Source organism: Podarcis tiliguerta, assembly GCF_965153285.1.
Source record: "Podarcis tiliguerta genome assembly, chromosome: 7".
Taxonomy (NCBI): domain Eukaryota; kingdom Metazoa; phylum Chordata; class Lepidosauria; order Squamata; family Lacertidae; genus Podarcis; species Podarcis tiliguerta.
In genome coordinates, this window is record NC_139540.1 from 2,623,691 (window position 1) to 2,638,640 (window position 14,950).

Below are 14,950 nucleotides of genomic sequence, written 5' to 3' on the forward strand. Positions count from 1 at the left end.
TCACTGGCCCAAGTGGGACTAATTTAGCCAGCTAGCCCTGGGGATCATCTAATGTTTATTGGATGGATTTCCCCCCTAAACTGATTTTTGATTTTATTGTTATTCACGTTTTATACCGTATTTTATGCTAGTGTGTGTTTTTTTGTAGCATCAATTGAGTGTTTTAATTTTGTTGTTAGCCGCCCTGAGCCCGGTTTCCTGAACCAGGAAGGGTGGGGTACAAATAAATTATTATTATTATTATTATTATTATTATTATTATTATTATTATTATTATCTAAGAGCAGCCCTGTTGGATCAAGCCCATGGCCCATCTAGTCCAGCCTCCTGCTCCCACAGTGGTTGGAAGAACCGCAAGAAGAAAATAAGAACAAAAGCAACTCTCCCCTCTGGTGGGTTCCAGCAACTGGTATTCAGAAGCATTTCTGCCTCCAGCTGTGGAGCCAGAGAACAGCTATCCCGGCTAGTGACCATTGATAGCCCTCTTCTCCACAAATTTCCCCTTTGAGGTTGATGACCATCCCTGCCTCTTGTGGCAGTGAGTTCCACAGATGAACAATGTACTGCATGAAGAAGGACTTCCTTTCCTGAACTTTCCAACATTCAGCTTCTATGAGTTATAGTATTATGAGGAAGAAAAATGTTTCTCTGTCTCCTTTCTCCGTGCCGTGTATAATTTTATAAACTTCTATCATGTTGCTCACCTCTTCTCTAAACTAAAAAGTCACAAACGCTTCTTCAGGTCAATGTTTCACGTGATCTCTCTCTCTTTGATAAAATGAACACAAGTGACTAAAAGTAGTTTAGTAGTTTAGTAGCAAGTGACTAAAAGGGTTCAGAAATGGTATCATTTCTGGGTTCTGTGGTTCTTACTTGCTTCTGAAAGTGTCTTCGGAGCAGGGAGGGGGCAGGCGTGGCTGTGCAGATACCGTTGGACTTCATCCCCCAGCCAGCATGGCCAACCACCGGGCATTGTGGGAGATGGAGTCTAGTGACACCAGGAGACCCACAGGTCCCCATTCCTGATTTACAGACAGAATCCAGTGGCACAGAGCGAGGGAAGAGAGGCACAGGGGCAGTTGCCCCAGGTGCAAATTTGTTAGGGGTGCAAAATGTCAACACCCGGTGCTGCCTCAATACAGCTGTGTGTTTTCATTGCTGGGCTCTGTTGAAAGCGGCTTCTCCATGCGAACCAGGAAGTGACCTTATCTCCGTGGCTGCAATCTCCTGGGTGACACGGACACTGTTGGGCAGCTCAATGTGTGTGCGTACTCTGTCTGTTTCCCTCCCACTCCACATCCACTCGGCCCCGGGAGCTGGCAATAATAATAATAATAATAATAATAATATATTTATACCATGCCCATCTGGCTGGGCTTCCCCAGCTACTCTGGGCGGTTTCCAACAAAATATTAAAATACCGTAATGCATCAAACATTAAAAAGCTTCTCTAAACAGGGCTGCTTTCAGATGTTTTCTAAAAGTCTCGTAGTTGTTGTTCTCTTTGACATCTGGTGGGAGGGCGTTCCACAGGGCAGGTGCCACTACCAAGAAGGCCCTCTGCCCGTTTCCCTGTAACCTCACTTCTCACAGCAAGGGAACCACCAGAAGGCCCTCGGCGCTGGACCTCAGTGTCTGGGCTGGACGATGGGGGTGGAGACGCTCCTTCAGGTCTACTGGGCCGAGGCCATTTAGGGCTTTCAAGGTCAGCAACAACACTTTGAATTGTGCTCGGAAACATACTGGGAGCCAATGTAAGTCTTTCAAGACCGGTGTTATATGGTCTTGGCAGCTGATCCCAGTCACCAGTCTAGCTGCCGCATTCTGGATTAGTTGCAGTTTCTGGGTCACCTTCTGCAGCGGGACTACATAGCAACCTGCGCTATGACACCGACAGAATCCAGAAGACCTCTGCTGCGACTGCGACCAACTCCAAACCATTGACGGATACAGCAACGCCACGTCACTTTTTCAGACTAAGAGGTCCTCAAAGTGCTCCCTATCAGATGCGAACTCTTGTTATTTCAAGATCCGGAGACTGGGAATCCTTGTAGAATCATAGAATCATAGAGTTGGAAGAGACCACAAGGGCCATCGAGTCCAACCCCCTGCCAAGCAGGAACCACCATCAGACCACTCCTGACATATGGTTGTCAAGCCTCTGCTTAAAGACCTCCAAAGAAGGAGACTCCACCACACTCCTTGGCAGCAAATTCCACTGTCAAACAGCTCTTACTGTCAGGAAGTTCTTCCTAATGTTTAGGTGGAATCTTCTTTCTTGTAGTTTGGATCCATTGCTCCGTGTCCGCTTCTCTGGGGCAGCAGAAAACAACCTTTCTCCCTCCTCTAGGTGACATCCTTTTATATATTTGAACATGGCTGTCATGTTCAAATATATAAAAGGATGTCACATAGAGGAGGGACCAGACTTCTCTCTCTCTCTCTCTCTCTCTCTCTCACACACACACACACACACACACACACTCGTTCCAGGCAAAGGTTAGCCCATCATGGCCCATTTGATAGGCAGAGTCTGTTGCAGGATCAAGCATGGTCTGCCCAGGCCATGAGGCGAGTTTCCTGTGCTCACCATGAGTAAAAGGTGTTTGGCATCCCAGGTTGTGGTGGCAGCCGGGGAGATTCCTTGCCAAAAAAAATCCCTTCCCAAGGAAAGCAAGACAGGCTTATTGCATTGCACACTACCTGATGGAGGAGCAGACAGATGCAGAAAGAGCAGAAAGAAGCAGGATGCATTTCAGCCTAGAGGGTGCTCAAAATATTGGAGGTCCCCCCCACAAAAATGGGCAATGAGCCATTGGCCCGGATCTCACCAGGCACAGCCCCCAGATTAGTTCCAGGGAGAAGAAGGGTCACTGTGAAACCTTCGACCCCACTGTATGTTTCAGGCAAAGACTGGCTTGGTATCAGTTCACTCGAATGGCTTTATGATTCATTTGAAAAGGGAGTAGGGCCCCGATCCTCCGTCCAACTGGGTCACACATACAAAGCTGGGCTGGGAGAGGAAGGGAGGAATCTGTTTATGCACTGCAACGGCTCTCTTCCTGCACGAGATCTTCCCCCAGAATTTCCACCCAAAGAGGGAAATCGGTTGAGTATGTTGGTCTGGAGAAAGGACCCCCCAAAACCCTGTGATTTCCCCCCACGCCCAGAGAAAACACGAGACTCTCATTCACAACAAAGACCTGTATAGAACTTCACAACACGCCTCTACAAATATAAATGTTTTGCTTCTGGTTGTTTTGTGTGTGTTTTTTTTTTTGCATAATAAAAGCACCCAGGCAAGCTGGTTTTACAAATCGCTTTGAGACCCAAATCTGGCCTCCGACTATCAAAGAAATGACTTTGCAAAGAATCTGGGTTCTTTCCCCTCAAAGAAAATTCTGCTCAGGAAAGAAAAAGAAACTGTTCTCTGCCCTCGTGTCTCCAAAGTTTGCAGGAACTTCACCTTTCTCGGGACAAAGTCAGGCATGAGATTCAAGCCCCTCAACCAACAATCCCCAAATTGGCTTTGAAACGCCAGAGCCATCTATCAGCAACCATCTCCCTTAGCTCTGCATTTTGGCACCCTTGGGAAAACCACACTGGCCACGTGGTCCAAGCTTGAGGTGGCAAAGTTTCATAGGGACTGGGGTGCAGATCTATATCTTAGGTTTCTACCTGGTCTGTCTCCCTGCTTCCAGGTGAAGCCAGCACAGCCGCGCTGAGCCTGGGACCCAGGCAGACGTTTCTAGATGACGCTCCCCCTGCAGTGCAGGCCAGCGGAGCTGAATTAGGAGCTGGTGAAAGTCTGAAAGGGAAAAGCTCCTTTATTGGGAAAAAAATAAAACCACAAAGCTGCGCTCCTGGGCTGTGCGGGAGACTGGGGTAGCCTTCATGACACAGACCCCACTTCTCACATAAAACAAGCGGGCAGTCCCTCTGGGCAAATCCAGCCGAGCCTTTGCCTGTCTGTCTCGGTGCCGTGTCTTCCTGAGTTAGTCGCCAGGGTGGCTTCGAATCCCTGAGGCGTGTGTGGCTGAGGCGTCATCCGCTGCGCAGATTTCTGCTCAAAGGTGTTGCCGTCCTCACAACCTGGGCTTGATCTGCAAAGGCTTCCCTGGGAGAAAAGAAAAGAAAAGAGAGAGTTTTTTGTTATCAAAAGGAAAAGAGGCCTGAACTCTTACAACCCAATCGCTGATATCATTTGCAGGCGCATCGCTGGTCATTTTTTTGAGTTGGGGAGTCTCGTTTGACAACAATGAGAAACTGAGCCTCCGGTGTCATCGGCTCTGTCCCGTGGAACTCTCTGCCACTGGAGATTCAGCAGGCACCCACTGCGCCAACTTTTAAATTGAAAACCTTTTGATTCCTCCAGTCCTATGCGTGCAATTAAGAATGCATCCTTCCACAATGAGTAAGTGATATTGATTTTTAAACTTTTTAATTGTTTTACTGTATGTTTTAAAGTTTTTAGTGCTGCAAACCCCTTGGATATATATATATATTTATGAAACAGCGGCACAGAAATATTTTCAGAAATAAACCAAAAGCGAGAAGGACACACACCCCTCTTGGCATTTGGGAAATAGATCAGATCGCTTGATCTTTCTCACCCTGAAAATGCTGCCTGACCTGAGCAATGGTTGCCCTGATGTTGCACCTCGCCTGCTTGCCATCCATTCTGTACAAGCCCAATTCTCATCTGTCAAATCCTGACACGCACACCCTTTGCCACAGCTACCAAGACCACTGGGCTGCTAGTCCACAGCGAGGCAGGTGCGCTGATGCATCTGCAAAGCTCTTGAGAAAGCGAGGGTGTCCCAGGGACAGCTCTGGCTGCCTAACCTCGAAAAAGGACATTGTACCGCTGGAAACGCTGGGACGCGGGTGGCGCTGTGGGTTAAACCACAGAGCCTAGGACTTGCCAATCAGAAGGTCAGCAGTTCGAATCCCCGCGATGGGGTGAGCTCCCGTTGCTCGGTCCCTGCTCCCGCCAACCTAGCAGTTCGAAAGCATGTCAAAGTGCAAGTAGATAAATAGGTACCACTCCAGTGGGAAGGTAAACGGCGTTTCCGTGCGCTGCTCTGGTTCACCAGAAGCGGCTTAGTCCTGCTGGCCACATGACCCGGAAGCTGTACGCCGGCTCCCTCGGCCAAGAAAGCGAGATGAGCGCTGCAACCCCAGAGTCGGCCACGACTGGCCCTAACGGTCAGGGGTCCCTTTACCTTTACCTTTGGAAAAGGTTGGGAGAAGGGCAACCAGAGGGAGGATGGGTCAACTGCCCTTGGAGGATAGGGTGCAGCGTTTTGGAGAAAAGGGAGGAAGGGTTTTAGGTTCTAATAAAAGGGGGCTTATTTTTTTAACTCAGGAAGGAAACCTGGTGCCCACTGTCATTGCCATTACCCTTCCCCAGAGCTATAGTGAACGGGGAACTCCATGCGGGGAACTCCATCCAGTTCAACGTCGTTTGCACTGGCAGGAGAGCTCAGTGGGTAGAGCATGAGACTCTTACTCTCAGGGTCGTGGGTTCGCGTCCCATGTTGGGCAAAAGGTTCCTGCATGTAAGGGGGTTGGACTAGATGACCCTTGGGGTCCCAACTCTGCAATTCTGCAATTCTCGTCACTGGAAATCAGAGCACCTTAAGCCCTGCGGAGAAGGAGCGATTCACTTTCAAAGACTCCAACGCTCCTGGCTCCACGCACATTAAGCGGCAGGGAGAATTAGCAGGATGGATGCGCGAAGGGCTCAGGTTTGCTGACAAGGTCAAGCTGCTCAGGATGACAAAATGCAAAACGCTAGAACTGGAAAAAGCAGCGTCCCAGGGAAGAGGATGACGGGTCTTAACAAGCCAGGAGAGGCGGGGAAACTTTCAGGCTGACGGAGGGGCTGCTCAGGGAAGCGACTTTGTGGGCAGAGGGCCAGACCTGGGTTCGAATCCCGGCTTAGTTGTGAAACCCATTCAGCAGCCTGCAGCCTCTTTCTCTTTCTCCCTCTGCCTGACCTACCTCTCAGGGCTCCTGGGAGGATAAAATGGGGATGGAGGGAAACACATTGCCCTGACTTCCTTGGAGAAACAGCAGGATAAGAATGTAGGAACAGAAGTAAACAATACATTTAAGAATCCCGCTGAAAATACTGACTCCGGGCAAAACTTATCACACTTAGAATTTCAAAATGTGCTTTGTGCATTTGATGAACTGATGGGGACAGGGGAAAACCTTAAGAATTTATTCAAAACCTTTTAAAAAAACTTTAATTTCTCAGTTACCAGATATGTTGAGAAAACTCTTTGAGATTTGGTGGGAGGGTGTTCCACAGGGCAGGTGCCACCACCAAGAAGGCCCTCTGCCTGGTTCCCTGTAACTTGGCTTCTCGCAGGGAGGGAACCGCCAGAAGGCCCTCAGAGCTGGACCTCAGTATCCGGGCAGAACGATGGAGGTGGAGACGTTCCTTCAGGTATACTGAACTAAAAAGCCACATGCCTATCCTTTCAGACGTCAGTTGTCCAGAGTAAGTGACTAAGAGGGTTAGAAACAATATTCTGTGGTTCTCACTTGCTTCTGAAGGTGCATTTAGAGCAGGGGGCAGCCGTGGCTGTGCAGATCCCGTTGGACTTCAGCCCCCAGCCAGCATGGCCAACCGCCAGGCATTATGGAGATGTAGTCTAGTGACACCCAGAGACCCACAGGTCCCCATTCCTGGTTTAGAGACAGAATTCAGTGGCATGGGGGGAGGGGTCCAGGGGCAGTTGCCCCAGGTGCAAAATTGTTAGGGGTGCAAATAATAATAATAATAATATATTATTTATACCCCGCCCATCTGGCTGAGTTTCCCCAGCACGAAAGCAACTCTTTCCTCCCCTGGTTTCCAGCAAATGGCATTCAGAAGCGTTTTTGCCTCCAGCTGTGGAGCCATCCTGGCTAATAACCATTGAAAGCCCTCTTCTCCATAAATTTGTCCATCTAGATTGGTGGCCATCCCTGCTTCCTGTGGCAAGGAGTTCCACAGCTGAACGATGTGCTGCGTGAAAAAGGACTTTGTTTCGTCCGTCCTGAACTTTCCAACATTCAGCTTCCTTCCACGTCCACGAGTTCTAGTATTATGAGAGAGGAAGAAAAATCTTTCTCTGTCCGGTTTTGCAAACTTCTATCATGTTGCCTTTTCTCTAAACGCAAAAGGCACAAACGCTGCAACCTTCCTTCAGATCACTGTTTCACATGATCTCTCTCTCTCTCTTTGACAGGCACCAGAAGCTGGGATGTGCAGAGGGTGTGCAAATCATAAATGAGGAAGGGGCTCGATCTGAGGAGGGGGCGACTACCCAGCTTGGCCCCCTGTAGCGGCTCAGATCAGGGACTGATGGATGTCTCTAAGGCCTGAGAAGCAGGGACGGGTTTTACGTTACGTTGCCTGCCAAGTTGCAAGGCTTCAGGTTTCCAAACTGGCCCCGCTGCCTGGAAAAGAACAAGGGACACCCATCTCCAGCGCCGCCCCCCCCCCAGCACCGAACTTAACCCGGGTGTCACGGCCCCTGATGGAATGATGCTGCCTTTTGAGGGTCTGGGTCGGTTCCAAGAAGGATCTAGGCTTTATATTGGGAAAGGCCTTTCGTGCCGGAGATTCTTCCCGTGGACCCCGCTGGGCTCCCCCGCTGAGAAACCACGGGTCCCTCCTGCAGCAGCGCCACCGAAGATGCATGAGGAACGTGGCAAAGTCTCCTCCCCGCCTTTTAAAACTTGGTTAGACAAACTTTGGGCAGGGCTGTAAGTGGAGGTGGCATTGATGCATGGCTTTTTGAGCTAATTTATGTAAAATAAAGAGGGCTCATTTAGCACCTTTCCACCCTTAATATAACAACCATACATCAGTGGGAGGCCTGGCAGTCGCCCCCGACTTGGCCATTAGTCACCTGCGACGCCGGCTAATGCCGTGGAAAAGGAGTCAGCAGCAGGGAGCAGACCTCTGGGTGCCCAGCCGTGTGGGGGCACGAGAGGCACCAAGGAGGCGGCAGATCCGTCAAGGTCAAGAGGAGAGCAGGGATCCTTCTAGATCGGGCTTCCCCAGCCCTCCAGATGTTTTTTGCCTACAACTCCCATGATCCCTAGCTAGCAGAACCACAGTGGTCAGGGATGCTGGGAATTGTAGTCTCAAAACATCTGGAAGGCCAAGGTTGAGGAGGCCTGTTCTAGATGGTCTTCAAGGGCTTTAAGCAAAGACTGGGCATCTCAGGGTTACTAATGCACTGGGCACCCTCCAGCCAACCTTTCAACTGTGCATTCAGGATGATCTTTACTTCGGAGAAAAGGCAACGACAAGGTGTCATGGTATGGTATTTCTCAATCTTGGGCATAGCTGTCAACCATCCCTTATTTGGCGGGAAAGTCCCTTATCCCAGCGCCGTGTCCCGCTGCTGTCCCTTATTGATGATGTCCCTTAAATTTCCTGGGTTTCAAAGGAAGCAGCTCCTCTCCCTCCCTCCCTGCTGGCCAGGGAGAAGGGAGGCTCCAACTGTGTTGCTTGGCTGCGTTGCTCACCCAATAAGGAGTCTAAGAACGACTGGGGGGTGGAGCTTGCATGCCTTGTGCCAATCAAATCGGCCGCGTTGCTGGGGACTCGCCTTTGCTCAGCGCTTCCCAGCGGAGAGGTGACGGTGGTTTCCCTTGCTGCATCCCCTTTGCCAGGTTGCTGCGCTGTGGGAACCACCGCTTGAGGCTTTGTTTGGCTGCTGGCTGGGCTTTCTGCCTTTGGCTCGGAGGGGCTCAGAAGTTGAACATACCTGTGCCCAGAAAATCCCTTATTTTGGCTGCCGATCCCTTATTTTCGAGGCTGCCAGTCCCTTATTTTCAAATCTGTAAGTTGACAGCTATGATCTTGGGTCTCCAGCTGTTGTCGGACTACCACTCCCATCACCCCTAGCTAGACAGGACGAGTGGTCAGGGATGGTGGGAGTTGTAGTCCAGCAACAGCCGGGAGCTAAGTCTGAGAAACTTGGTTATAAAATGATGCATAGCATGGAGGAAGAGGGGAGAGAAAACTTTTGCTCCCTCTCTCGTAACATTAGGACTCGTGGGCATCCAATGAAGCTGCATGTTGGAAGATTCAGGACAGATGAAAAAAGGACTTATTTGTGTAGTGCAAAGTTAATCCTTGGAACTCCCTCCCACAGGAGGCAGCGATGGCCAACAACTTGGATACCTATGAAAGGGGTTTAGACAAATTTATGGAGGATTGATGGCTATCAGCCACGATGGATGTGCTCTGCCTCTGCGGTCAGAGGTAGCAATGGTTCTGAATATAATTTGCTGGAAACTGCAGGAGGGGAGAGGGCTTGCAGGCTTAGAATCATAGAATCATAGAGTTGGAAGAGACCACAAGGGCCATCGAGTCCAACCCCCTGCCAAGCAGGAAACACCATCAGAGCACTCCTGACATATGGTTGTCAAGCCTCTGCCTAAAGACCTCCAAAGAAGGAGACTCCACCACACTCCTTGGCAGCACATTCCACTGTCAAACAGCTCTTACTGCCAGGAAGTTCTTCCTAATGTTTAGGTGGAATCTTCTTTCTTGTAGTTTGGATCCATTGCTCCGTGTCCGCTTCTCTGGAGCAGCAGAAAACAACCTTTCTCCCTCCTCTATGTGACATCCTTTTATATATTTGAACATGGCTATCATATCACCCCTTAACCTCCTCTTCTCCAGGCTAAACATGCCCAGCTCCCTTAGCCGTTCCTCATAAGGCATCGTTTCCAGGCCTTTGACCATTTTGGTTGCCCTCCTCTGGACACGTTCCAGTTTGTCAGTGTCCTTCTTGAACTGTGGTGCCCAGAACTGGACACAGTACTCCAGGTGAGGTCTGACCAGAGAAGAATACAGTGGCACTATTACTTCCCTTGATCTAGATGCTATACTCCTATTGATGCAACCCAGAATTGCATTGGCTTTTTTAGCTGCCGCGTCACACTGTTGGCTCATGTCAAGTTTGTGGTCAACCAAGACCACTAGCCAACCAAGGCTTCCGGTTGGCTAGTGTGAGAACAGGATGCTGGACTAGATGGGCCAATGGCCCTGATCCAGCAGGCAGATCTAAGAATATGTAGTATAAACACAGGCAACTGGGAAACACTGGCCTGCGAGCGCTCCAGTTGGAGAACAGCCTTGACCGAAGGTGTCGTGGGCTTTGAAGACACTCGAACTCAGGATGCAGGGGAGAAATGTGCTAAGAGGAAGGCACGCTTGGCAAGCCCTCACCCATAGCTGCCAACTTTTCCCTTTTCTTGTGAGGAATCCTATTCGGAATAAGGGAATTTCCCTTTAAAAAAGGGAAACGTTGACAGCTATGCCCTCACCGTGATCAACTCCCACCCAGAAACCTATGTCCCCACTGTGGAAGGACGTGTGGACCCAGAATTGGCCTCCACAGTCACTTACGGACTCACTGTTAAGACGGTGTTCATGGAAGACAATCTTACTCGGCTACGAGGGATCGTCAAAGCAGCAGAAGCAGCTCAGGATGGTATCAGGGTGTCAAGACATGACTTTGCTTTCAATACTGTGAATCTGAGAATGCAGAGGATCCTACGGGCTGCAAAGTTCCTGTTTCCAGTGCCAGAGGAGAAAAGAAGTTACGAAGCAGTGTTGACAGAGGGGGAAAACTGCATCCGTGACACTCGCCCGAGCTTTGCTTGCTGGGGAGAAGAGTAAGTTTTCAGCGGGGAGAAGAGAAAGGGGTGCAGGGAGCAGGCAGGGACTGGCCAGAAAGGGGAAAGGATGGAGGTTGCCCCAGAAGTAGCACGCGGAGATGCGCTCTCCGTTGTGGACCACCTCTATTAACGGTGTACCTCCAGAGGCTAACATTACAGATCAGACTTCCACAGCACGATAAATATGCAACATGGTCGCTCCCGCAACTGCCCCTTCATCAGGGAGGACCCTTAGATAAATAATAAAAAAAGAAGAGGGGGAGATTTACAGCTGCGAGACGAGACCGGCGATATTTCCTGAGCCGTAATATTGGCAGCTTTTCGTTTATGCTCGAAGACGGTGCGGATAAAAGAAGACAAGCTGGAGAGCGAGGGAGGGAGGGTGCCGCCATGGGATGCGAGCGAAGAGGGAGTTAGTTGCCATTCATGTCAGCCCCACTCCCCCCCCCGGGGGGGGGGCTGGTGGCAGAGGGCTGTTTAATCGCATTGTTTCTTCCATCCCCTGAAGGACAGCGCTCCTCGTAAATCCAGGCGCGGAGTGGGGGGGGGGAGAGCGCGTGATGTTATTTATTTATTTATTTACGAGGCGCTATGAAATTCTTACAGGCACACTGTAAAATAATCTGTCACTTCCCCACCCCAGAGTCTCCCCGCCCCCCGGCCGAACGACGAGAGGCCCTGTTGGAACATTAAACAGCTAAAAACTCTCATCTGTGTTCTGGCTGAACTTAATTATGAATTGCAAACAGAGAGGGGAGAATTTTAAAAACGTACTAAAAGGAAGCAACGTGTGCGCGAGACGAGGAGGGTGGACGCCCGGAATTTTAACCAGATTTAGATTAATTGGGTTCCGCTTCGGCCCTCTTGACCCACCCCTACCCCCCTTTGGATCACGGCTGCTTTCCCCAACTCTTGTCACCAGTGAGATCATAGAATCATAGAGTTGGAAGAGACCACAAGGGCCATCGAGTCCAACCCCCTGCCAAGCAGGAAACACCATCAGAGCACTCCTGACATATGGTTGTCAAGCCTCCGCTTAAAGACCTCCAAAGAAGGAGACTCCACCACACTCCTTGGCAGCAAATTCCACTGTCAAACAGCTCTTACTGTCAGGAAGTTCTTCCTAATGTTTAGGTGGATGTGCGCGCGCACAAGTACACGCACTCTTGCACGCTCGCAGGCACAAGTTGGTACAGGAGAGAGAGCGAGGATCCGTTAAATTTCTGAGGTCCCTAATAAGAACTTAAGGAAACAGAAAACCCAGGCCATTCCTGCCATCAGCGGCAAAGCACAATAACCCCAGCTCTGGACTTGCATCTTGAGACTGTAAAAGGAATGGAGGCTCTGATAAAATGTCCTCTAAGTGCCACATTTAAAGATGCAGTGTGAAACAGTGGTGTAAAAGTCAACAAAACTGGGTTTGTATGAAAAAAAGATAGGATGTTACTCAGCCAAAGGCCTGGTGGTCAAAGAGGAACGTTTTCGCCTATGACATACCCTCCAACATTTCTCCAGTGAAAATAGGGACATCCTATTCCATAACAATAATTTTACTATTCATATCCTGCCCACCTGACTGGGTTGCCCCAGCCACTCTGAGCGGCTTCCAACGTATATAAGAACATAATAAAACATTAAAAACCTTCCCTATACAGGGCTGCTTTCAGATGGCTCGGGGGTTGGACCACTCCATACTCTCCATCATTTCTCAGATGAAAATAGGGACATCTGAATGAAAAATGGAACAAGATCAAATCAGAAACCAGGGCAGCTTCTGTAAATCCAGGACTGTCCCTGGAAAAGAGGGGCACTTGGAGGGTCTGGTATAATGAAGGCGGCAGGTGAGCTTCCCTGGGGAGAGCATTCCACAGATGGGGGGCCACTGCAGAAAAGGCCCCGTTCTTGTGTTGCCACCCTCCGGACCTCTCGAGGAGGAGGCATATGAAGAAGGGCCTGGGATGATGACCACAGAGTCCGGGTAGGTTCATATGGGGAGAAGCGGGCCTTAAGGCTTCCCCTGGCCTAGAGAGTCTGGCGTAGCTAAGAAACCAGAGGGCTTTCTCCTGGGCATGGTTGGCCAATTGGTGTCAAAGAAGGACAGAACTTTCTTTATGTATGCTACAACAGCAGCAAGAATACTCATTGCGAAGTATTGGAAGACACAAGAACTACCCACTCTGGAAGAATGGCAGATGAAGGTGATGGACTATATGGAATTGGCGGAAATGACCAGCAGAATCCGAGACCAGGGAGAAGAGTTGGTGGAAGAAGATTGGAAGAAATTCAAAGACTATTTACAGAAATATTGCAAAATTAATGAATGTTAGAATGATGTTGGATTGAGGTTAAGGGGTTTTTAGTAACAATGTTATGAAGGAATATGCAAAAATGGAATGTTAACAGATGAAAAGTTAAAGTGATAATATATCAAGATAAGGATAAAGGTAAAGAGGGGAAGGATTTGCTGAACAAATAAATTGAACTGGAATACAAAGAGGGGAGGTGTGGGGAGGTCCAGGAAACAAGCAAATGCAAGATATGTTATGAAAGATTGAACTGTTTTTAATTGTTTTTAATTGTTTTTATTTTTGTATTTTTCTTTTTTCTTTTTCCTTTTTGTGATGTCATGGAAAATCTTAATAAAACATTATTAAAAAAAAAATAGAGAGTCTGGCGTAGCTATTTTAGGTGTTCCCATACGCCTGGAATTTCCTGGACATAGCTGGAATTCTGTACAGTGGACGCTCGGGTTGTGAACGTGATCTGTGCGGGACGCATGTTTGCAACCTGCAGCGGCATGTCTGCGCACGCACGGGTTGCGATTTGGCGCTTCTGTGCATGCGCGGCCGCCAAAATCCGGAAGTAACCCATTCCGGGTTTCAGTGGTCCGTAACCCAAAAAAAACGCAACCTGAAGCGGCTGTAACCTGAGGTATGACTGTAGTTGGAAGCAGTGTCTAGGTAGAAATCGGAAGTGTTTATTTTAGTGAATTTCACGGAATCTGCATTAAAGATATGCAAAAAAATCTCAACAACTAAAAGAAAACACAACTTTTGTGTCCAGATTTTTCACTTTTTGAAATATGGCAGCCCTAATTGAGATCGAGCAGAGTCCCACAAGGATGGCCAACTAGGTTGGCGAGCACAGGGACAGCAGAGTCTTCTTGGTGGTGGGCCCACCGTTCTGGACCTCCCTTCCTGCAGAAAGGCAGAAGGACCCTTTAAGCAGAGGCCTTTAAACGTTCTGGTCACCTTGCCTCAAAAAGGATACTGCAGAGTTGGGAAAGGTTCAGAAAAGGGCCACCGAAAAGATCAAGGGGATGGAGAGATGCCCCTAAGAGGAAAGGATACGGCATTGGGGAACCTTTTAGCTTAGAGAAAAGGTGAATGGAACTGGAACGTGTCCAGGGGAGGGCAACCAAAATGGTCAAAGGCCTGGAAACGATGCCTTATGAGGAACGGCTAAGGGAGCTGGGCATGTTTAGCCTGGAGAAGAGGAGGTTAAGGGGTGATATGATAGCCATGTTCCAATATATAAAAGGATGTCACATAGAGGAGGGAGAAAGGTTGTTTTCTGCTGCTCCAGAGAAGCGGACACGGAGCAATGGATCCAAACTACAAGAAAGAAGATTCCACCTAAACATTAGGAAGAACTTCCTGACAGTAAGAGCTGTTCGACAATGGAATTTGCTGCCAAGGAGTGTGGTGGAGTCTCCTTCTTTGGAGGTCTTGAAGCAGAGGCTTGACAACCATATCTCAGGAGTGCTCTGATGGTGTTTCCTGCTTGGCAGGGGGTTGGACTCGATGGCCCTTGTGGTCTCTTCCAACTCTATGATTCTATGATTTGAATAAGAGGTGACATAATAGGAGTTTATAAAACTATTTGTGGCTTGGAGAAATGGACAGAGAAAGGTTCTTCTCCCTGTCTCAACACCAGGACTAAAGACGCAGACGGGGTTGGAATGACTTTGATGTAACTGCAGCGTATTGAACCCGGTGCAGGGCTCTGTCCCCACGATAACCCTGCAACGTGGGCCAGCATCTTTCTGTTTGTTGCAGGTGAGGAACGGGGGGCCAAGGCAGCGACTTGGTCAAGCCCCCTGTGGGGTTTTAAATGCAGCGTCTCTTTGGAGAATGGGAGGAGGGCCAGGGAAATCTCCCAATTTCAGCGAAGAGACCCACCGAGTATTAATGGTCTCAGAATCAATACAGGATATGCAAAAAAAAGGAAGACTAATCTGAATGAGTAA

At 49.1% G+C, this 14,950-nt stretch overlaps 1 protein-coding gene across 1 annotated transcript in view; it reads right to left on the reverse strand.

The window, feature by feature from the left end:
• Positions 1-3,189: 3,189 nt before the first annotated feature.
• The window catches only part of ZC3H3 (zinc finger CCCH-type containing 3), a 268,495-nt gene continuing 256,734 nt past the window's right edge, over positions 3,190-14,950 (reverse strand). The window contains exon 12 of the mRNA XM_083449010.1: positions 3,190-4,117. Coding sequence (XP_083305136.1) covers positions 4,086-4,117 — 32 coding nt within the window. The 3' untranslated portion in view covers positions 3,190-4,085. The remainder of the gene's footprint in view (positions 4,118-14,950) is intronic.